The 25,319-nt window shown below is 37.8% G+C and overlaps 1 protein-coding gene across 1 annotated transcript in view; it reads left to right on the forward strand.

Moving 5' to 3' along the window:
* Positions 1–24,269, forward strand: part of LOC116513564 (tolloid-like protein 1) — a 140,784-nt gene extending 116,515 nt beyond the window's left edge. Inside the window, 8 exon segments of the mRNA XM_032224706.1 lie at positions 2,591–2,716; positions 5,350–5,510; positions 6,658–6,838; positions 12,320–12,445; positions 13,658–13,785; positions 20,627–20,840; positions 21,273–21,523; positions 23,434–24,269. Of these exon segments, the coding sequence (XP_032080597.1) occupies positions 2,591–2,716; positions 5,350–5,510; positions 6,658–6,838; positions 12,320–12,445; positions 13,658–13,785; positions 20,627–20,840; positions 21,273–21,523; positions 23,434–23,568 (1,322 nt within the window). The 3' untranslated portion in view covers positions 23,569–24,269.
* The last annotated feature ends 1,050 nt before the right edge of the window (positions 24,270–25,319 follow it).

Consider the following 25,319-nt stretch of genomic DNA (forward strand, 5'->3'; position numbering starts at 1 on the left):
AAAGTTTGATTCCCTTTATCCTGAGTGGCTCAAGGATGACGCAGTCTTCCTCAGTCCTCTTAGGCTGGTAAAAAGAGGACCCAGGTTGTTGGGGGCAATATGCTGACTCTGTAAATCACTTAGAGAGAGTTGTAAAGTACTATGGAGCAGTATATAAGTCTAAGTGCCATTGCTATTGCTGATAATAAAACTCAGGAAAAAGAATTCCCTTAATTTAAATTTTATTGTTGAGACATTTTTTTTCTGCTTTTGCCCCGATCCTGTAGCCTTCACTACTGAAAAAGTAAGCATGATTTGATTGTAGGTCTCTTTTTCACCTTTCTCACTATGAAATGGTTTCCTAACCCAAGCGATCCCAAGTGATTTGAATGCATTTCGAGGGCCAATTTCTCTCACTAATTTTGTTAAGAGTTCATTATAAAGCTGAGATTGAAAGACAACTCTTTGGGAGTTCAAATTGTTTATTATACTGGAGGTAGCCCAAAAAGTAAAACCTAAACAGGGTGGAGATGGAACCTCTCTGTATAGAGTAATGAGAATATGAAACTAAGTGGATACAGTACAAGAAACAAATGAATATACCTTATTTATTTAACTGATTTACACAGCTGCTCAACCCAGGGCAGCATATAACATCAGAAAATAGCAGAGATCAATTAAAATCCATAATCAAAGTATAAAACTATACACCAAAGCAACGAGGTGCAAACAGATAAGTGCCAAGAAAAAACTCCTCCTCCAGTGAGTCACACCAGTCCCATACCCTGCATTTAAAATATTTAATGTCTTTGATATTTTCAGCAAAGATGACCAATATTGTATCCATACTGTGCCCAGCTTTGAACCTAACTGAAAATGATATCGATAATCCTTTTCATCTACTCAGCAATCTTCCCTTCCTCCTTAACCACTGCCAGGCCACTGCCTCCTTAGCCACATATGGAACCATTCCTTCTCTCCAGGAAGAATCCACCATCACTTGAACACAACCATACATCACTTGTAGGAAGATCTTAACCAAGAAGGAGCATCATCCTAAAATATAGGCTGCTGAGGTTACAGCTCCACTGTCTCTATCCAGTTCTTCATTGTCAATAAGGACAACTATTTGCAGATAACCAAATCACCCCATAACTCAGCCAACTACAGAGAACTTCCACAAAACTCAAGTGAATCTAGGAGGTTTTAATTGACCTACCACAATGAGGTACTCAAGAATTCCATCAAGCACCCTCTGAAACCCAACTGTAATCATCAGCAGAGCAGTAGGGAGCAGATAGGACAGATAGGGACAAGTCCAAAGGAATCAAAAACTATTTTACATGTTAATGGAATCAACTATGGGGTGGATCTTATGAGATAATGGATTACTGCAAAAACTATGCTTCACTGAATGAAGAAAGAGAGCATTCTAAGAGCATAATTATAAAAAATATGGTATGGGGCTATCTTGTTTCCCAGAGCTTATGCTCACCTCCTAGTCTCTTCTATTGTCATCATTCCTTGGCTCTCTAAATGTTTTATGGCTGAGCTGACAAAGTTTATTATTTTTCAAGTCCCTGATTAAGCAATTGGGGGGGGGGGAGTTTTGCTTTATTTTACTCCTCCTAACCAGTGCTAATTTCTCCTACACATTACCTACACTAATTTAGAATTCTTGAAATTACAAAGAATATTATTTCAGTCTCAGCTGTATCCCTGGCTGATCAATATAAGCAACAGAAGTAGAGAAGAACAAATTTCGTTGTAACAGATATTCACGATGGAAGTATGCAAGAACCTTTACCTAGTAAAAGGAACTAAAACTTTTTTTAGATCTACAGCAATGAGATAACACTTGGAAGCAGCTCAGGCAGACTCCTCTCTGATTTACTGAGGTATAAAAAGGGGGAATAGGTACAGTACAACAAGATTCTGTTACTATAAGGTAAAGGTTCCCCTCGCACATATGTGCTAGTTGTTCCCGACTCTAGGGAGCGGTGCTCATCTCCGTTTCAAAGCTGACGAGCCAGTGCTGTCTGAAGAAATCTCCATGGTCATGTGGCTGGCGTGACTAAACGTCAAAGGCATATGGAACGCTGTTACCTTCCCACCAAAAGTGGTCCCTATTTTTCTACTTGCATTTTTACGTGCTTTTGAACTGCTAGGTTGGCAGAAGCTGGGACTAGTAATAGGAGCTCACTCCATTACACGGCACTAGGGATTCAAACTGCTGACCTTTCTGATCAACAAACTCAGTGTCTTAGCCACTGAGCCATTGTGCCCCATGACCTCTCTGATTTCCTGGAGTATAAAAGGAGGGAGTAGGTACAGCACAACAAGATTCTGTTACTATAGCCAATCACAATAAAAATAATTTCAATTGCAGAGTTGATTTTCTGGTTTGGTCTAATCAACTATAACTAACACAATATAAGGCCAATGCTTAAAGGGATATGCATATCTTCTCAGTCATTAGATGTATCCTGCTTTGTGAAAATGCTTACATCAAACTCAGTTTGAGTTATAAATGCAAATTTGTTGTTACTTTAATACAGTATAAAAAAGACATATGTTGATGTTTGAATGCAATTCTATTTTTATTTCTCAGAGGAAGATGAATGTGCCAAATTGGACAATGGTGGATGTGAACAACGATGTGTGAATACGCTGGGCAGTTATCAGTGTGCTTGTGATCCGGGTTATGAGCTTGGGCCTGATAAGAAGAGTTGTGACGGTAATTGAGTGCATTAATTTTCAATATTCCAGAGACTATTTTATTACATGGCTTGCTTTTATGGCAAGTACCGTATCTATATTAAGCCCAATTTTACATTCTTGCCAAGGCTGATTTTGTATATGCATTATAAACCTTACATCAGCTATTTCTCAAAAATGCTGACCTGACAATAGATTCATGCATAGTGACTTAATAAAAGTTTACTCTAGCCAGCTGGGTATTTTCAATGTCAGTAGGTCATATGATGGGTATGAATTTTATGACTATTTTTTATTTTTTAACATGAAAAACATCTCTAGATTTAACATGTGTATGTTCTAAAAGTGGCACTGTGTATTTAAATAAAACAGGAAAAAGATAAAACTAGGCTGCTACTCTGTAAAGTCTCTTTACTATTACCATTCTATAAAGTTGCTTAGATTTTTGCCAAGGACAAGTTAAGATGGGGCCTCAAATTACTGCAAATACACCCATTTTCCTCTGCTTCCATTCTTTTTTGTAGATAAGGCAGAAAACAAGAATCTCTGGCCACAAAGATCTATTAAAAAAAACATATAGCAGTTGCCTAATATACCTGAGTGAACCACCAAGTGTCCATTACAGTAACTCAGAAAGATGGAAATTAAAACAGGGTGCTTCCAACGCAGACAGAAAATTATCTTTGTGTCGGTAGCTTCATTCATGATCACAATATTTGCAATAAAGAGAATTAGGGCAGTGGTTTTCAAATTATGGCCCACAGACTCTTGACGGGTCTGTGAGGTCATCTCAGGTGGTCCATGGAAGCTTGAAATGTTATGACTTAAATGAGGTTGAGGTTTATTCGATTTATATGCCGCCCTTCTCCCAAAGACTCAGGGCGGCGTACAACATTAAAAGAAACACATACTACAAAAGTTAAAAAGAAATTAAATAGGATATCCCCAAACCCAATTAAAATTAACAATGACACATTTTTTTAAAAGAATTCAAATTAAAATTAACAATAATCAATACTTTGATTTGTTTTGTTCAGGCCAAGCTGGCTTGCTGGAAAAGCCAACTTTTTAGGGCGCGTCATGGTGACCTGTGGCCATGGTCCCTGGCCACAAAAGGCATTTAAAGGGTGTTTGCGATGAAGAAAAGGTTGAGAAATCCTGAATTAGGCAACGTATGCCTGGGAATCTTTTGCTGAGTAAGCCTACTTATGAATAAGGAGTCAAGTGTCCAGAAACTTACAATGTACTGCTCACCTTTGGTTTAAATGAGCTAGTCTTGACAGTAGAAAAAGCTAAATTCCCTCCTCAAATTTTCTTTTAATACACCTTCGGAAAATCTAGAAAACCTCTTGTATAAACAAATATAATATTTTATATGGATAATTTTACCTCTAAAGCTATACTTCATTTGTGAAATCACTCCCTTTCTATATAAGAACTTTCCAGAAGAAAAAGTGTTACGTATATCATACATCTAAATATTTGTGGCATCATGTCTTTTCTCTTACTGCATTAGTATAGTAAGTGTGTCTTTAAGATATTCTCAGCTTCTAGTAACCAGATAAGTAGATTTTCTTCATGATGACCTATCCATAACCTGGTCCCTTCATCTCTTCCAGCATATTCATGATCAATAGAATTCTTCCACTTCGTTTCCGGTCACCTTGTTCTCTCCTTTCTGCCTTTCTCAGTGTTAGTACATTTCCTGGAGAGCTGCAATTTCATATAATATGTTCACAATAGGGTAATTTGAACCTGATCTTGTGCATTTTGAATGAGAATTCTGAGTTGATTTATTTGGTGATCTGTTTCTTTGCTTTCTTCTAAGTGCCTAAGATTAGTATTCAGCTCTAAATTTATGATCATGAAATTCATACCTTAGTTAAAGAAATTAAATTGATATAATCCTGCATGAATTACTTAACAGATTTACGAATTTAGCCTGAGTTGGGCAGCCTTTTGAGGAAAAAGTCGCCATTTTTCAAAATAAGGAAAATAGCCGCAAACTCACATACACAACAAATTCCATAAGATTTCAATTGTGTCTCCACAAAATTTTGCAGCTATTTATTGGAGGATAATTGGAATTCTGTGGGTGCTCTTCCACTGTATTGGTCATAGGCCTTTCATAAGTATTGGGGTGTCCATAAATACTGTATACTCCTCTGTCTGGACTAGCTTAGAATATGATCATGGAGTGACATATTTCAAATATTTTCAGTAGGAAAATATATAAATATTGTAATACAAGCTCTTTAGCATCCTGGTCTCAGACCCACCATGAATTTTGTTTTAGTTGGTCTTTTATTTTCTATTTTGACTTTCAGCTACGGTTTGAATTGATACAACATTGACAATATGAGTAAAGAAAAGAGGAAACTATTTTCTGAGAGTATATGGTGTATATATAGTACATAATTTCTGCTTTTTTTAAAAAAAGAAACAATATTTATGCATGCATCCACCTTGTTCTTCAGTCTCCTCACCTCAGTCCATATATGCCAAGAGGCAACATTGGCCATACTTTTGGATTTATCTGTTTTGTTTGTTTGTTTTGAAAATTTAGATTTCTGAATTCATTTATTACTTCTCATGTGTACAAACTACGATTTTACAAACTTGTAACTTTATGTCCTTTCACTTTTGTTTCAGCTGCCTGTGGGGGTCTTCTGACAAAGCTGAATGGGACTCTAACATCACCAGGGTGGCCCAAAGAATACCCCCCTAATAAAAACTGTGTGTGGCAACTTGTTGCTCCCACCCAGTACAGAATCTCAGTGAAGTTTGAGTTCTTTGAACTGGAAGGGAGCGAAGTAAGTTAATGACACGCGAAACTAATATTTGCTTAGGTAATCAATAGTAGCAGAATGCAAAATATTAATGAAAAATATCCATCATAATTTTTGTTTTCTTAATCAGCTCTTGATTCTTATTTCTTGGTGCTGTTTTAGCTACATGCTGAATAATGCACTTGAAATCAACACCCAAATGAAATCATGACCACATTTCTAAAATCCACTTTGAGATTAGAGATTATTACATGAACATATATGAATAGACTCCCATAATTAAAAATTTACTTCAACACACAATCAAAATATTAGGTCCAGAATTAGAATTCCTAAGGGCAAAGAAAATCCAAGATGACCAAATGTTAGGTCTTTTCATAAAGAAGTAAAAAAAGGTAAAAAGATTTTAGTTAACAAATTAATAGAAATGTTCCAACACATTTAATACCAGTTTACATACATAGGAGAGAGTCATGATTCAGGTAACCAAAATGGAAAATTAAGTCTTTAAATTAAATCAAAAATATGGAAAGGCAAATTAAATGAAAAAAAAAAAAGATGTGGCAATACTCTTTGCATTGCTGATTATTATTAATAGCAAAGGAATTTGAATCAAAATACAATTAAGCTAATATTAAGATCCTGGCATCATTAGAGTTCCAAGTCTGTCACTCAGGAAAAGAAAAACCTATCCAGATCCTCTTGTATATCGTGATCCGACAAATGCGCGCCCGACAAATGTGCGATGACAAAACTGCCGCGATAAAACGGTGTCGTTGAAAGCACGCCCACTAAAGCGCACCGACAAAACCGCGCCCACAAAAGCGCGATTAGGGATTTTAGGTTAGAATTAGGGTTAGGATAAGGGTTAGGATTAGGGTTGTTAACGTTGTTACCGTTGTTTTTGCTGGCGCGCTTTTGTCGGCGCGCATTTGTCTATGCGCTTTAGTGGGCGCGCTTTCAACATCACCGTTTTGTCATGGCAGTTTTGTCAGGGGGCGCTTTTGTCGGTGAACCCTTGTATATTTGATCAATTGTGGTGTAATGAGTAATGCAACAATAAAATAAAAAGAGCTAAACCACATTATGTCTCATAGTGGAAGATATAAGTTGAGAGATAAATGTATTTCTTAATTGCATTAGGATTGATACTGGCATTTCATTTTTTTAGGTGTGCAAATATGATTATGTGGAAATCCGTAGTGGCCTTTCTACTGATTCCAAACCACAGGGCAAATTTTGTGGTACGGAAGTGCCTGAAGTTATCACATCCCAGTATAACAACATGAGAATTGAATTCAAATCCGATAACACAGTTTCAAAAAAAGGTTTCAAAGCTCACTTCTTCTCAGGTACTGAAACAAATGCAATAAAGTGTGATCTGTGTATGAATGTTTGAGTTTTTACAAATACAACTAAACTTTTCAAAATCTTTTCTCCAGGATAAGATTTGTTAATGCTTTTCATTTTTTTAATTCCAATGAAGATGAATGGCCAACCTCTTAACAAGCTCAGTTCCAATTTTTCACTTAATTAAATGTTAATATTAATTTCAGTACATAAATAATCATGACAAGGAAATAATTTATTAGTTATTATAATATATACATACCTATATTATTAATTACTATCATTATTCATTTACCTTCCTAATTATATTGGTTTTCCTTTGTTTGCAGTAATATTCTCTTAATGTTTTATTTTTTTTCTCCTTAAAAATGGCATGTTTCCCTCCCCCTCAAAAAAGATGCACACTTAGGTTAATTTCTGTGAAGATTCTCAGTCATCCAGATCATGATTGTCCCAAAGTTCAATGAAAAGCAAGGTCCAGGGGGGAGGGGGGAGGGAGGATATATAGTATGTGTTAGATTTTAAAATAACGCGACTGCACTTGTATACTGTTGCTCTTTAATTTCACTGTAAAAATAGGACAAGCTGAATATATTAATAGATAGCAGAAATACACTGAAGGGAGGAGTAGAGGGATAGAAGAAAGAGGGGTAGAGAGGGTGGGAGAGAGGATGGGAGGGAGGGTGAGAAGGAAGGGAGGGAGTGGACTGGGAGAGAGGAGTGGGAGAGGGGGAGGGGAAGTAGGGTAGAGGGGAATGTTGGAGGGAAGATGGAAAGTTGGAGGGGGGTGAAAGAAAGGGTGTATGGTGGGTCGAAGTGGTATATTGGGTTTGTAATTTGGGAGGTATTGTTGACAAGAGGAATGGCTGTGTTTATTGTTTAATGTTATATGGCCCCGGTTATGCACAGTATATATGTGACTGTACGAAATGAAAATGGAAAATAAAAACACATTTACAAAAAAAAAAAAAATGAAAAGAAAAAAGAAAAAAGAAAAAAAATGAAAAGAAAAAAGAAAAAAGAAAAAATGAAAATTATAAAAAGAAAAGCAAGGTCCAGTTGCCTCTTGAAAAAAGCACCTTTAGAACAATGGTGACCTGGATGACTGAAAATCTCCATAGACATTTAGCTATGTACTTTGGGATGAACACCTTTCAAATGATATGGAAATAGGAACAGATTTCCAGAAAAATTGCAGACTACAGGAATCCTTTGTGCTTCAGTCTGTGTTCAACAGTGAAGGGACACAGGACAGAAAACATCCTGCAGAAAGCACAGCCCCACAACACAATTGTTTCAGCGGTCCAAGAAGGCTCCACCCCCATTTGTACCCCTAAAGGCACAAACTCCCAAGTCACCTCAATGACTCTAAAACAATTCAAATGACCAGCTGTGTGTAAGGAGTATAAATCCTTCCTGTCCTGACCCAGTGATTGTAGATTGGCTGGGGCAGCAGTTTAACTCCATGCTTAGGACGTTCTTTCAGACCAAGTTTATTATCAGGCATCCTTAATAGCAAAACTTACAGTTCAGTGTTAAGATTCTTCTGACGTTCCATGATCTGTCGCATCACGTAATGTAAAAAGTCTGTGGTCTTTCTATCCTTTTGATGAGTGGAGAAGATCGGCGATGAAGAGGGGAGACGCGTTTTGCCCCATCCCGGTTAACAAAGGGCGATTCAAAGAGTGACCGGTAATAAATCACTTTTACCGGGCAGAATACCCGCTGCCCAACTAGGGAACACAGATATGGTCACATGTTATGGAACTACATTTCCCACAAAGCATTTCTGCCTATATTTCCCATGAGGTAGTTTCTTAAAGGAGACAGTTCTTAATTCCTACATTAGCTATATACTGTTGGGACAGCACACTCCCCGCCTGGAATTATGAATTCCACTACTTACTAACTTTTAAGTAAAGGCAAACAGAAACATGGCATAAAACAATGCAAACTTGACTATTTAACTAACTGAGTTACACAAAGGCATAGCATGACTATCTAATTAACTAAGATAAACAAAGGCATAACATCAAACATGTAGCTAACTGCCTAATTAACTGAGCATGCAAACCTAACTAACTGATTAACTGGGTTATACAAGACATAGCATCAAACAGTGCAAACAGTCATGTAGACACAAAGCATGCAAAACTTGAGGTTCAATCTTCTAGTTCAGTCTTCCGAAACAGCAGTTCTGGGTCGCTGATTGGTCTGGTGTAGAGCTTCTTGGTGGAGGTCTGCTTTGCGACTTGAGCTTCCATCTGGAGAACTAGTTCATCATTACTGGGTAGGGCTTGGTGCACAAGTCCCAGAGGCCATGAGTTCCAGTGGACACAAGTCCCTTAGGCCATAAGTTCCAATACATGTCTTTGGGAACGAAGTTCCCTGCTGGTGCTTACCAGTCACCTGTCTTCTGGGTCAGCAAGGTGGCTGGGTGAGGACAGTTGGTTTTTCAGGATCCAAAAACTCTGGACCAAGGCTTGAGAGTTGATGACGGCTGCCCCCTCTACCACGAGGGTGGTGAAAACAATCACTGCTAAGCCCAACATGAGAGACTTCCGTCTGGAGAGGTGTTTGAAGTGAGTTGGTTCTTGGGACTGGTTGACAGGTAGTTGTGCTAGTTTCACCATTCCCATGATGAGACTGATGTGAACGTTGTTCTCCCCGCCGTAGACAATGTGAACGTTGTTCTCCCCGCCCTACACCCTAATGTATCCTACGGCTGTTATCACCTTCATTGTGGCGATAGGCAAGATGGGAACGTACTTGTGCTAGACAGGAACGCCTTGGAGACAACTCAGGGAGTCTCACCATATTGGCCATTCTTGCTTCTGTTAGTTGTGCTGTTCGTCGCTGGACCACATGAGACATAGGTAGCTTTGATGGTCTTCTCTGACAAGGAATAAGTAGGACATCTGCTGGATGTTGTCCAGGATGGCTTTGACTTCCTTTCTGAAGAGGTGGAGCATGCTGAGCAGACTGTTGGTGAGGTCAGGACCTTTGAGAAGCACTTTGTTCAGAGAGGGGCCTTGGGATTGCATGCTAGTATCGAAAACTGCTCGAATCTGGTCTGGCTTTTGTGGCTGGCACTTTCTAAAGGATGGCAGGTGCCAGCATTCCTCATCAATTCTCAGAGGTGGAGTAAGTTCTGCATGTCTATTCTGGACCATCTGGTCTAGGAACTCCACAAAATGAGCTTTCATTTCAAGCTTCTTGTTCATGATTTGTCTCAGATTGAAGAGGTGAGAGAGAGATTGCTCATGGTTATTTGGAAACCGTTGTCTTGGTATGCAAAAGGGTAATGGAGCCACCAATTCTTGGTGGCCTCCTGTTGAAGTTCCTTGATTGTGAGCCTCAGAAATTCTTCATTCTCTATTGACAAGGTCAAATTATTGTCTTCTTTGCTGGTCTGGAACACTATTGCTCCTAACACTGGTTTGAGTGTCGAGGTCGTGAAGTGTTCTTGGCATGGTTTAAAGTGGGATGTTCTCCCATTACTGAGAGTGGAGTTTGCAAAGACATTTGCCTGGGTTGGGACCTGTGATTGATCGACACATACAGTCCCAAAGATGCCCCTTCCAAGTTCTGTTTTGAGTGTGAATGGGGAGCCCCTTGTTGCCTTGACCACTTCTTGCGGGGTGAAAGCGTCAGAGGTGTCTGCTCCCCGCAAGAGCTTTGTGGTCTAGATCAGGAAAGTGGTTAGTCATGTGCTTCAGGTGAGGTGTGGTGCTTGCTACCTCTGGGGTCGCAATCTCACTGCAATCATCTGGTAGATCATCCCATTCTAGTAATGGCGACAGTGGGAACTGTGCTCTCCCATCTAACGCTTCTATGCAGAGTCTATCCACTTTCCTCCCCGCCATGCACCCCGGTGCGCGTCGATGTCATAAAGTGTGTTTGTTTACTTTGGATGTTGATGAAGCTGTCGAGTGTTCAACTGGCTGATGTGCTGTAACTTGGCACATCTACTATTTCAGGCATCTTTCTGTCTGTGCTTGAATTGCTTTGAAGGTCTGCCAAGGGTTCCTTCACCTCCACATTGAGGCTGTGAACTACAGCTGCTTGTGTGTTTGCCTGCGGAAGATCCTTCACTGTTGCTGATGGACTACCCTAGTCACCTTGTGTTTCTTGATTTGTCAGGGTAGGCTCTGCAATTTTAAGGGAGGGGTCGAGTTCCGACACTTGAGATTCCCCTCCTTGTTCCTGTTGTACCACGTGTTGGCTGTTTATGTAGGCTTTGACATAAATTCACCAATCCTGGTACATTCGCCCCCACACACAGGCAAAACGGGTGCCTCCAAGGAGAGCATTTTTGTTTTGGAAGCAGGTGAAGATTTTGATACAGGCCATGAGACATAATTCACAGTCTAGTTTTTGAGGGTCTGAAAGATGACCATGTACTTTCTAAATGAATCAGATCTAATGTATTGTTGAAAACAGCTTTCCTAGTTATAAGAACTAGTGAGAGAAAAAATAGATAAAGGGTCAATTTAAAATTGGAAGGCTGATTTCCATCCCTGAACATGATTTGCATGTAGTCTGTAAAAAGTTTACTTCTTTTAAATTTAATCTTGTGAATTAGAATTTATTTCCTCTAAGTTTTTCAACCTGGAATATGAATCCTTGTTTATATAAATCATAGATAAGATTTTTTACTTCATCATTCATTACCAGTCCCAAACTATTGTATTCTTCTCCAGTTTTATTTTTGTCCCAGTGTTAATTGGGAAAAATATTACATTGTCATCAGTGGTGGGATTCAAAATATTTTACTACCGGTTCTGTGGGTGTGGCTTGGTGGCCATGGCAGGGGAAGGATACTGTAAAGTCCCTATTCCCTCCCCACTCCAGGGGAAGGATACAGCAAAATCCCCATTCCCTCCGGATCAGCTGGGACTCGGGAGGCAGAGAATAGATGGGGGCAGGGCCAGTCAGAGGTGATATTTACTGGTTCTTCGAACTTCTCAAAATTTCTGCTACCGGTTCTCCAGAACTGGTCAGAACCTGCTGAATACCACCTCTGATTGTCATCCAAACTCTTTAAATAAAACAACATAATTGAATAACCATGTATGTTATTAATACACAAACGTACATATACACTCACAAATATATAAATACATAATGCTTCAAGCATTTTAGCGATGAGAATTTGCAAAATATATATTCTCAATATATATTTTATTATATATATTAACAAAATATATATTCTCATTATACATTAATTTATCAATTATTAAAATTTTGACCTTTATTTCTATACAGTTGCCCAATTGCGAGGCAATTGGAATCAAATCAAGGAAATCCTAAGGAGTATATAACTCCTTGCTGTATCATTATTATGTATGGCTCCTTTTTCTATACTTTAAGGGGAAAGTTTTCCACAGGCACTTAAACCTAACTAAACCATTAAGTTTCTTTTTTTCTGAAATATAGAGGTATATTTTGTTCATAGAGTAAATGTGTTGTATATTTTATAGATAAAGATGAATGTTCAAAGGACAATGGTGGCTGCCAGCATGAATGCATTAACACTTTTGGAAGCTATGTATGCCAATGTCGGAATGGATTTGTGCTTCACGAAAACAAACATGACTGCAAAGAAGGTAAAAAATAATATGCCAGAGAAGCTTATTTTAAATTTGCTTGAGTGCATTTTATCTTATTCATGTATTTGCACCTGTTCAAAGCTTGTAAGATATTTCATTCAAAAGTGTTATGTAGCAAGCTACACAAAATATTCAAATATTGTATGACCACGATACCTCAAAAGTCAGCTGAAGCATCTTCTGTGCAGGCAGGTGAATGTACAAGTTTGGTTTATTAGGTTTGGTTTATTAGATTTATATGCCGCCCTTCTCCCAAGGACTCAGGGCGGCGTACAACATTAAAAGAAACACATAATACAAAAGTTTAAAAAAATTAAATAGAACATCCCAAACAAACCCAATTAGAATTGACAATAACATTTTTTTAAAAAAAATTGAATTAAAATTAACAATGATCAATAATTTATTTTGTTTTGTTCAGGCCAGGCTGGCTTGCTGGAAAAGCCAACTTTTTAGGGTGCATCAGAAGGACCGGAGGTCGGGGAGTATACGAAGCTCTGAGGGCATCTCATTCCAGAGGGAAGGCGCTCCCACAGAGAAGGCTCTCCCCCTGGGGGTCGCTAGCTGACACTGTCTGGCTGACAGCACCCTGAGGAGGCCAACTCTGTGGGATCGCACTGGACGGTGGGAGGCTACCGGTGGCAGTAGGTGGTCTCGCAGGTACCCTGGGCCTAAGCCATGGAGCACTTTAAAGGTCATAATTAGTACCTTGAATCGCACCCGGAAGACAACCGGCAACCAGTGCAGGCCGCCTAAAAGGGGTGTAACATGGGAGCACCTAGGTGCCCCCATGATAACCCGCACAGCCGCATTCTGGACCAGTTGAAGCCTCCGGGTGCTCTTCAAGGGCAGCACCATGTAGAGAGCATTACAGTAGTCCAGGCGAGAAAGGACAAGGGCATAAGTGACTGTGCACAGAGCATGCGAATGGGAGGGCTATTAAACAGCAACACCAAATATTCAAAAGGATGAAGATCTCAAATTATTTGCACAACTCCCCAAATTAGTGTTATGGATTATTGCACATTGTTCTCAGTAATGAGTTTGCTAATCGTAAACGTTGATAGTTAAGATTGAAGTATTATACCATATTAGCTTCTAACAGATGCTTCCTTTTTTCATAAAGCAGAGAATTAATATCTGGGTTATCTAGCAATATCGTATATTTTCACTCAATTCATTGATGTTCTCTATCCATCATTAATGCAGCTGAATGCGAACAGAAAATCCACAGCCCAAATGGAATTATCACAAGCCCCAACTGGCCTGATAAGTACCCAAGCAGAAAGGAATGCAGCTGGGAAATAAGTGCCACACCTGGTCACAGGGTCAAAATAGTAAGTAGTAGTTAACATTAGTAACAAATCTATCAAAAGTTTTAAGGTGAATCAACAGTATTGTTAATGAAGTGAAGATTGAATTGACAGATTTTTAAAATATTGTTTTGTCAGTACGAAGGTTAGATTAGAGATCTCTGATAAGTGCCAATACTCATATTCATATTCCAAAAGAAAAAAAGTTATTTGTATCTTACATGGGCACATATACAACAGCTGTCAGGAGTACCTCATAAGCAGAGAGCAAATGTGAAACCGAAGAAAAGATGCAATTGCTTTGAAGTATTCTTGACCCCCTATGCGTATGTCGATGTGTACTCTGAACCACTTTTTGCCCTTCAAAAACAGTCGCTTGACTCCAAAATCGTATCCATGGTATAAGTATTGCTGCAGATCTCCCACCATCCAGAGCCCATCCCCATGTCAATTCTTAATTTTCCAACTGGCAATGCAACCATATTGTGAGTGGAGAAAAGTGGTGGGATTCAGCCAGTTCGCACCTATTCGGGAGAACCGGTTCTTAACTTTCTAAGAGGTTCAGAGAATCGGTTGTTGGAAGAAATCTTTTGGTTTTTTTTCCTGCTTTACAGGCCTAATCCTGTAAGGAAGGCGGGAAGGAAATATTCTGGTGTTGTTTCTAGCTTAATTTTTATTGCCCTGCTTACAGAAACTGCCTCTCCGGTTAACCCTTATTACATTGTAACAGCTAAGGCAAAGTGCCCATCGACCTGAGTAATGTTGAGTTGGCCACACCCACATGGTCACATGGTCACATGACCACTAAGCCCCGCCTACCCACCTGGTCATTAGGACAGAGAACCGGTCGGTAAATTATTTGAATCCGACCTCTGGTGGAGAAGTTTCCTTCCCCGCAACATGCTGTCATGATTCTAAGTGTAAGTGTCCAAAAAGGTTAGAGATTTCTGTAGTAGAACTGAAATATAACAATAGCAATAGCACTTAGACTTATATATCACTTCTTAATGCTTTTACAGCCCTCTTTAAACGGTTTAGAGAGTCAGCCTCTTGCCCCCAACAATCTGGGTCCTCATTTACCCACCTTGGAAGGATGGAAGGCTGAGTCAATCTTGAGTTGGTGAGATTTGAACTGCTGAACTGCAGTTAGCAGTCAGCTGAAGTAGCCTGCAGCGCTGCACTCTAACCACTGTGCCACCTCGGCTCCTGCATGAGACAATGTGGTATTTAGCACATTATAATGTAATGCTTGGTAGCCATATGATTTTAGTTTAAAAGATTTACAAATACAAACGGGAATTCAGTAAAAATATCTGTTTCTCATTTCCCAAGTGGGCTTGAAATGACTTCATTTATTGAGTGTGGCTGAAGAGCCATTTATGAGGCCAAAAATAATCCTATCATCATATGGCAAGTACTGGACTGTAAAAGTTGACAATTTGTTCTGGATTTGCATTAAAGGAACAGAGTGTTTGACATTTTCTCTACCTTATTTAGAGTTTTTATCACATAGCCTTGAATTCATTTGGTCGGGAAGTTTTTTTTTTTCTCACTGTCATTTAGTGACAAGTTACCTCACTTAATTTAAATAACTCAAGAATCAGCTATATCAAAAATAGCATCATTCTAAAGTCACTTTGTACTCTATTTCCTGAGTTTGCAGTGTTGCTTATCCATCATTTATAGCAGGGGTGGGTTTCTCGCCCCGTTCCAACCGGTTCGGTTGGAACGGGGCTGGCAGCGTCCTCATGCGCGCGCGCGGTGCACGCATGCGTACTAGCGTCTGCACGACGCTCCAGCTACTCCTGGACGATTGCGCAGGCATTGTATGTGTCCTGCGCATGCGTGGAAGTGCAGAACTCGTCAAAACCAGGTAAGGACCGCGGGCGGGTGGGCGCGCCCTTTGCCGTTCCCGGAAGTTACTTACTTCCGGGTTTGGCGACCAACCGGTTCGCAGGGACCGCCGCGAACCGGTTGAAACCCACCCCTGATTTATAGCCACTAATCTGTCTCTAAGATTACCTGATTATCTGCTTGTGCTGCCTGAGAAAAAGGAATGCCTGATTCCCTTTGATTCCTCATAAGGTGATATCAGTTGTTGAATCACATCCATTCAGACAACAGAGTAGGATCCTGTGCCTCAGTTGAGACTAGCAGGTTCTCTGACTTCTACAAATGTTTTGAGGATATTTTTCTAGCGTTATATTAATAGCAGAAAGGGGGTAGCAATAAGAGAGCCACCTGGCTTGAAGGCTCTTGGCTTCCATTGTAAGAATTGTGGAGGCTGAGAGGTTGTTCTTTGGATGGTCTTGCAAAAATGTCATTATAATGAATTACAATTCAAGGGCATGAAAAGAGGCTTACCATCAGTTTGAAAGGATGCAACATACATAATATGAAAGTCAACATGATGTAATAGTTAAGGCATCAGAAACTGGGAGACCATGAGTACTAATTCCACCTTATACACAAAACCAACTGGGGTGGTTTTGGGTCAGTCACTTTAACCCCTAGGAAGGGGGTGATAGCAAACCACTTTTGAAAAACCTTGCAACCCTGGCAACAGAGTAGACTCCTACAGGAACTTAACTAGGCAGTCTTCAAGAAGGTAACAAGTTTCAACAGAAGGAAAACAGGAAAAGACACAAAATATACAGAGACATACACAAACAAACATTTCCTTTAAGTATTAATGGGTTAAATGTATTACTGAGCCACTTAAAAGACTTATAATTGTATTGCCTTTTATGAAAAATGTAGTTACGATCAAATTCTTTTTGGCCTTTGGGCTAAGATGAAGTGTATTGTATAATTTAAATGCAAAGTTCCCAAGCACAGGGGAAAGTCTGTATATGGGATTGTTCTATAAACCCACATTTCTACACATGCTGCCTTGCAAGATATCCCATTAAAACATGCTTCCTTTTGTGCATAGGTGAAGGTAAATGTTTCCCCTGTTCAGTTGTGTGCATCTATAAAGATCAGTGCTCATCTCTGTTTCTTAGCCAAGGAAGCCAGCATTGTACAAAAACATTTCTGTGATCATGTGGCCAGTGTGATGTATACTGAGACATACATAAGTACAATTTTAGAGTAAAACTAATAGCTTTTCTGTAAAACACAATAGGTTGCATGTTATTATTATTATTATTTATTATTATTTATTTATTTTGTATGCCGCCCACTCTCAAAGAGACTCAGGGTCACTTACAATAAAGGGGGGGATATAAAAAATAAAACAACAGTTTAAAATTACACATCATTCACATACTTGAAGTGGGGCTGGACAACTCAACAGCCCCAGGCCTGCCGGAACAGCCAGGTCTTAGTCACTTTGCAGAAGGGTAGTAAGGGTCTGGATCTCAACGGGAGATCGTTCCAGAGGGCCGGAGCAGCTACAGAGAAAGCCCTCCCCCAGGGGGTCGCCAGCCAACATTGCCCGCCCGATGGAATCCGGAGGAGGCCTAATCTGTGCGATTGAATCGGTCTTAGGGAGGTAATTGGCAGGAGGCGGTCTCTCCGGTAGCCAGGTCCGATGCCATGTAGGGCTTTAAAAGTAACGACTAGCACTTTGAAGTGTGTTTGGAGACCAATGGGAAGCCAGTGCAGCTCGTGGAGGATAGGTGTAACGTGGGTGTACCTAGGTGCACCCACAATAGCTCGCGCGGCTGCATTCTGGACTAACTGAAGTCTTCGAACACTCTTCAAGGGCAGCCCCATGTTGACTATGAATTCTTCCGATGAGTCTATTCGCTCTGTAGCCATTCTGCCATTTTTATAATTTTATAGGCTCTAAACAATCTACGTATTCACTTGTTCTCCTAAACACACATACACACCCCAATCATTTCATCCATCTTTCCTCCGAGCCTAAGAAACACTGCTAAAAAGGGAAAACGATATAGCCATGTAATGCTTCCAACTAATAGCAGCATTTGCAGTCTTTCACTGGTAAAATCACTTTAGTCATACTTAGTTATATTTCTGTTATACAAAGGAGACATCAAATAATTATGGCCTGCAGATTGAATAGATCTAGTTCTCTTTTTAATAGAAGTGAAGTAGATGTCAAATAGCACAATGATTTGCCTTTTGAAAGTTGTGCTGTAATAATGAATAAAATTTATGAGTGGCATTTGGGATAATATTTCAGCTGTTAATATTGTATCTGCAAGCTTCTTTCTATTAATAAGAATGTCTGATCTTTCTTAATGTATTACGCCAAGAGAAAGTATCTCTGTTTCAGCTTGCAAGACTTGTGCTTGTTCTGATTATTTCCATTTTACTGCCAAAATGTCAACACTTGAACGATATGAAATTTCTCAAGGACAGCTGTTAATATAAAGTGGCAACACATTGTACTTTGGCTGACTTCTATCAGGGAGTCTGCAAGATTAGAACAGCCTTATTGTCCAAGACATTTTAACAGATCTCTTTGCTCTGCATTTGATTCTTGTTGAATTTTATTCCTTTTAAATAGTTTTTAGCATGTTAATTTTATTTGCTAGAAGGTTCTTCTGCTGCTCTTATTCCTATTTGATGTTTTAATGTGTGATGGAAAACTTAGAGGTAAAGCTGCAAGGATGTTAACGTCATTTAATATATAAAACCATGTGTGTATCAGAAAAGATGAATATTTCTCTTTTTTAATGCTTGTATTGATAACTTTTTATAAATAATAAACAGTAGAAATCCTATGCAAATTTAGAATACCATTTTATGTTTGTACCAAATATAAAAATTATATTTCTTTTAATAGCATTATGAGGGATAACATTTTTTATAAAATCTCTGTATTCTGGCTTACTGTTCTTCAACCTAACTGACTTTTCCTGAATTCCAAATTTCAGATTCCATTTTTTTCCTGCTTTCAGAGAAAAATGCCTATTTTAATCCACTCTAATTCAATTCTGTGTTCTCCTATAATCCAACTAAACTCTCAACATGCATGGGAGACACCTGCCCTAAAATGTTTACTGAATTTTCTTTGGATTGTAAATGAAAAAAATAATGAATGACAATAACTTTTAACTTATATTAGAGCCAGTGATTCCCATGTTCAAGAAGCAGGTCTATAGGGAAGTTACAACCAGCAGAATGTGATTAATATCCTTTAAAAAGCATGAACTTTGCATAAGTTTGGGCTTCAATGGAGCATTGTAGATAATGAAGTGCTGAGGAATAATTTTTTTTCAGATAATTTATATTCAGGTTGGTGAAAAATAATTTGATGCTGTGATTTTACCAAAGGAGAACATAATTTTGTAGACAAGGAGCATGAGTCAAAGGCTGTGTGCTTGTATTTATTTAGTAATGAGATTCTAAGGGGTGTACATTTTGTCTTTCATTGTACAATCATTTCGCCAGAGATCTAGTGTCTCAGAGATCTCTACACTTAATTAAATCCTAGGGGAAGACGTGATAAATAAACTCCACCTATTGGGATTTTCTGTTTTCCCAGGAGTAATTCAGAAATATTATTCACCCAACTTCTGTGCTCAAGATTTAGTTCAAGAATTTTGAAGAGCTGTTTTTGTCTAGTTCTAGTTATAACTATGTTCATTGTCACAGACTTTTCATGCCAACATATGAAAATCAGAAGGACTTCTATTATCCACACATTTATTAAGTGCTGAAGGAAGCATGAAAATTACTTACATTGAAACAAAAGAAAACATATAGGAATGAAAAGAAAAGAAATCTTTGAAGGTTTAGGTTTAGGAAAATTTCTTCCTTTTAAAAAATTGAGTATTCAGTCAAAACACCAATGTATGTATGTATGTATGTATGTATGTATGTATGTGTGTATGTATATGTGTATGTATTCACACGCACACACACACACATACATTTAATAGGGATGCAGTAGCTTAGTGGCTAAGACGCTGAGCTAGTCTATCAGAAAGGTTGGTAGTTCAGCGGTTCAAAATCCCTAGCACCACGTAACGGGGTGAGCTCCCGTTACTTGTTCCAGCTTCTGCCAACCCACCAGTTCAAAAGCACGTAAAAAGTGCAAGTAGAAAAATAGGAACCACCTTTGGTCGGAAGGTAACAGTGTTCCATGCGCCTTCGGCATTTAGCCATGCCAACCACAGCACTATGGAGATGTCTTCGGACAGCGCTGGCTCTTTGGCTTTGAAACAAAGATGAGCACTGCCCCCTAGAGTATGTGCGAGGGGAACACTTTACCTTCACCTTTATTTAATGAATTCATTTCTAAAAGCTCTAAAATATAGTTTTAAAATTAGTTTTATAACATTTTTCAGAAATGTTCCTTTAGCTTTCTTTCTAGTTATCTGAAAAATATGAAACCGTCCTATAAAGTTGAAAAAAATTAACACGTATTAGACATAATCTAGATTTTCTTACTTCTATCATGGATAGATGATAGGAATAAATATCTTGGTATTTGTAATGCAAATGATGATTGAAAACTGAGAAAGCTATTAAGAGCATAATTAGATCAAATCCAAAGGAACTTGTAATAAATGGAACAGCTTGCCTCCAGAAGTTGTGAATGCCCCAAACCTGGAAGTCTTTAAGATGTTGGATAGCCATTTGTCTGAAACAGTATAAGGTTTCCTGCCTAGGCAGGGGATTGGACTAGAAGACCTACAAGGTCCCTTCCAACTCTGCTATTGTATTGTATTGTATTGTATTGTATTGTATTGTAAATCTCCAAAGTTCTCATAAATATATCTATACTTGGGCTAAATTAGATCTTCATTATTTCATTGTTTGCTTCTTCAAATACCACCCTCTAATATTTAATTTAATATTTAGAGTGATTCTAATCAATATGTACAGTATAACTGTAATTGGGATACACTTAAATTCTGGATTAATATTTTGCTTTTTTTTTTAGGTATTTATTGAGTTTGAAATTGAACAACATCAGGAATGTGCTTATGACCATCTGGAGGTGTTTGATGGAGAAAATGAAAAATCCCCAATTCTGGGGCGTTTATGTGGAAATAAGATACCAGATCCTCTTATTGCCACAGGAAATAAAATGTTTCTTCGATTTGTCTCTGATGCATCAGTTCAAAGGAAAGGCTTCCAAGCAACCCATTCAACAGGTGTGAAAATAATTTTTACTAACTTCAATGGATACCTGTTTAACACCATTGTGGGTGAAAGTTTAATTAGGTCCCTTGTGCAGAAAACAGAATATTTTTATGTACATATACTAAATACACAGAATACATTTGAATAATCCATTCTATTATTTCTTGGAAAACCAAATCATAGTGTTTTGCTGCAGAATATATTTTAAATCAAGCTGAGCTATAAGTCTTGGTGATCATGGAAAAAAAAGTTTCTGCCAGCAATTATGGTTTTCTGCTGGAATCAAATAATGTCTTATGATGTCTATTTCCTTGTTTATACTGACATCTAGTGGTTTTTCTTTTGTTCTTGGTGCTTCTCAATCGTAGTAGAAAAATAAATTAGATCCCTTTCAAAACTAAAACTAAGGGTCAAATCTTTTCTTTCCCCCATCTTGCACACAGAGTGTGGTGGCCGCCTGAGAGCTGAAAGCAAAATGAGAGACCTTTACTCTCATGCTCAGTTTGGTGATAATAATTACCCAGTTCAAGCAGATTGCGAATGGTTGCTGGTGTCAGACCATGGCTATCGAATAGAGTTGATTTTTCAGACATTTGAAGTGGAAGAAGAAGCAGACTGTGGCTATGACTACTTAGAAGCCTTTGATGGCCATGATACATCTGCTCTGAGGATTGGCCGGTTTTGTGGATCAGGGGTAGGTCACTTTTAAGTTTTGCAATTATCAACTTTCTTCATAAACTATCAGAACAGCATGTGTAAATGTGCCGTAGAGGTGCCTATGCACTAGCATCTTTCTGCTTTTTTCTCTCTAGCAGACTTTCATGTCCACAGTTTGTTATAACAAAAATATCTCTGAGTTTAAAGAAAGCTTCAGTGCAGTGGAAGGATTACTGTTCAGGAAAAAATAAATAAACTTGTGCTCAGAAAAATTGTGTTAAAATAGCTTGCTGGATTGTATCAGTAATTTAGGTTTTTTGCAGTGAAAATATTTGTTTCTTAAAGCTAAGAGAATCAGACAACTTTCGTTTCTTGCAAAGAAAATTGTTACTGAGAAGCAGGTACATAGAAACAATACACAAAGGTGTTTAGAATTTTAGGAATTTTAGACATTCTGTTATTGTTTAAAATGATTTCAGAGGTGCTGACTGGAAACAGAAAACCAAACAATTGTGGCAGGTACCTTTTTCATTTAATATAGAATCTCTCATACTTTTTTTTTTTGGAGGGAGGGATTAGTCCTGAAGAAAAATTGAAATTTTCCTGTCAGATTGACTATAAAGGTTTTCCAAGTAGTATTCCCATGTTTCCATTTCACCTTTAACTTGTGACAAAAAATAATCTAATTCAAATGGAACACTCTCATATCTAAATCAAGTAATTACAATAACAAAGGAGTATATAACTTTAGGCCATGTCAAAATGCCGCTAATTGAATTGAATATCTAATTTTGTTTTTTACATTATTTTGTTACTTTAAAAATCTGGTAGCTAACAAGACTTGAATCAATTTCTTAAGCTGCCTATATTTATTTATCTTAGGTTATTTAATGAACAGTGAGATTAATTATTGTGAAAAACTGTTGGATAATTTCTTCACAACTTTTCAAGCAAAAGGCTTGTCCTACTGAATACAGCCATTAAAGATGACAATATGTACCAGTTTACTTACAATCCAGCAACAGAATATAGAAGAGTTATAATGTATATAGTGCAATTTTAGACAAACAAATTAACATCTAGGGTTCATCCTTCTGGCAAATTCTTAATTATTTCTGCAGTATTTTTAAAAGTTCTATATTTAATTAAGCAAGTATAATCATAATTAAATTTAAATAAAAGCTGTTTTTATCTTGTTGTATGTCCTTTTGCTTCACCAATATTTTGGCATGTACCTCAGCATACCATATAAAGGCCAAATGCAGTCCCCACCCTGCCAAAATAATATTCATTGGCAGATGAACAAACAGAGCATTTAATTGAAGAGAATATTTAAACTACCAAGATTCCTTCTTTTAAAATGGCTCAGGATCCAAAAGAAAGAAGATTCCTCTGTGTTTATTGATATTTTGAATGAAAATTTGTTAAAAGAGAATGTTTTTCTCTGTCTAAATAAAAAGTGAATATCAAAGGGAAACACAACAAATATTTCTAATTCAAGGCAGATTTTAGTTCAAGGAAAACTTAATCAAATTGTCTTTCAGCTGAAGATGGAAACGTGTTCTTTTTTCAGTTTTCTTTGTTCATAGAGCAGGAGAAATGCAGAGTCTAAGCTGGGTAGTTTTGAGGGGGGGATAACAAGAAGGAAATGGCTTAAGTCAGTTTTTACCATCTTAATTTCAGTGCTTTATATGCCTTTTCTTTAAATAAAAATTGAGGATAAAAGTACAGTATATGGCTGCATCTGTCATTCCAACTTTAAAATATTTAATTTAAAAAAAAACAGTATTATCTTGTTCACTGGCCATATCAGAAGAAACACAAACCATTATAATGTATTTTATTATGATTAAGTACACTGCATTTCAGATAAAAAGACAATGTAATGATTTATTGTTGTTTCCAGAATAGCCTTGGTAAGCCTCTCTTTTCTTCTTTCTCCTACAGCCCCCGGAAGAAATTTATTCAGCAGGTGATTCTCTTTTACTCCATTTTCATACAGATGATACAATTAACAAAAAAGGCTTTCATATACGATACAAAAGTATAAAATATCAAGATAATGTTCACACTCAAAAATAACACAAGACACCCCAAAATTAAACAGAGAATGACTGTTTCGAAGGGGTGGAAGGATTCTTTAAAAAAATACTGACAGTATTAGTAAAAAGCAAAGATTTTTTTTAGCCCATGATCGCAAACAGAGGAAAAACTGAAACATCTCAATCTTCGATAAACTCCTCTTTGTAGAGGGACAGAGACATTATGGTGATGACATATGGTCTCCATTCATGGTTGTCTTTGCAAACTGGTGAAAAGATATTGCATGCTTCCAAGGAGACTGTAAGAGCTTTGTTCACAGCTTGACAAATGCCAGGGTTGTTTCCATCTTCAACGACAGGAAAAAGATCCTGCTGACTGTAACTTTTTGACAAGTGATTTGAATCCAGGAGAGGAGGAAAAACTCACCTGCTACACAGGTCATGCACTTGAAATGTTGTCTTTGTATTTTTTTCTTATTCTAATTGCATCAGTGGCACATCCAAGATTTAAAATGTACAAAGAAAAGTTGCGAGAAGAAGAAAGCTGATTCTTTTTTTTCTATCTCTCATGTAAAACCTGGAAAACTGTATTAAATCTGTGGGCAGTTTTGGTTCAATAACAAAGTAGAACTGATCGTTGTACATTCATGGTTCACTATGAATACATCCAGACTTTGGATATTGTCTGTAACTGAGGGTATTAAGTGTATTTTTTGCTGAAGTACTGTAGTAGGCTAAGCCCTTACATAAGACTATGAACCAAATCGGAATTGGTCTTTTGCCAGCCTAAGGCAAACTTCTTCCCAGTGATCAGCAGACAGAACCAGGACCAGAATAACTCAACACATCCATCATAAATTTCATTCCACTGGCAAAAATGAACTGTCACTCCACATTTCCTGGGAAATGTTTGTGAATGAACTAATCATTTTATTATTATTTTAAGCCAATAAAAATGAGGAAACAGTTGTTTCAACAACAAAAAAAAGCAATTGAAAAAAGGATTTTTTTTCTTTTGTGGTGGCAAAGACTATTTCTATGGTGCTATTCCATGAACTTTAAAAGAAATCTCCACATCCCAAGATACTAGATTTTTGAGCCAATAACCTGCTGATCAGAAAAAAGAGTTCTTATGCCTTTTTGCATATTAACAGGGACAGCTTTCTAGACAAGAGAAAAGGATTATAACAATGGCAGCACAAATCCTGTGGAACAAACTACAGTTGCCTTAGAATATTTGTACATGATCATACAGATCTTCTTGTAGATATATATATATATATATATCTGATTTGATAGTGATAACAACTTGAACATTTTAAACGTGTGTTCACAAAAATAATCCTTAAGCAAATTGCCATTCACAGTACCAGATCATTAGTTGTAAATACAGCGCAACAGACTTGTTACTAATGTAGAATATGTTATTTTTAGAAATTTCGTTGTATGTGCTTTAGGCCATATGTGGATTTAGTCACAATGTATATGCATCATGTAAGTCAGTGGTTCCCAAACTTGGCAACTTTAAGACTTGTGGACTTAAAGTTGTGGGCTGGCTGGAGAATTCTGGGAGTTGGCTGGAGAATTCTGGGAGTTGAAGTCCACAAGTCTTAAAGTTGCCAAGTTTGGGAACCACTGATGTAAGTTAGTATGAATGGGTTAAGAGTGAGAAGTGTTGTGTCTGTATGGACAGGTAAATTGTACTTCATGTGCCAATTTATACCACAATCTCAACTGAGTGTAGCAACTTCTTTAAAGCTTTCATGAACATGACTGTAATAAAGAATCAAG

The sequence above is a fragment of the Thamnophis elegans genome, chromosome 9 (assembly GCF_009769535.1).
Source record: "Thamnophis elegans isolate rThaEle1 chromosome 9, rThaEle1.pri, whole genome shotgun sequence".
NCBI classification, from domain to species: Eukaryota; Metazoa; Chordata; class Lepidosauria; order Squamata; family Colubridae; genus Thamnophis; species Thamnophis elegans.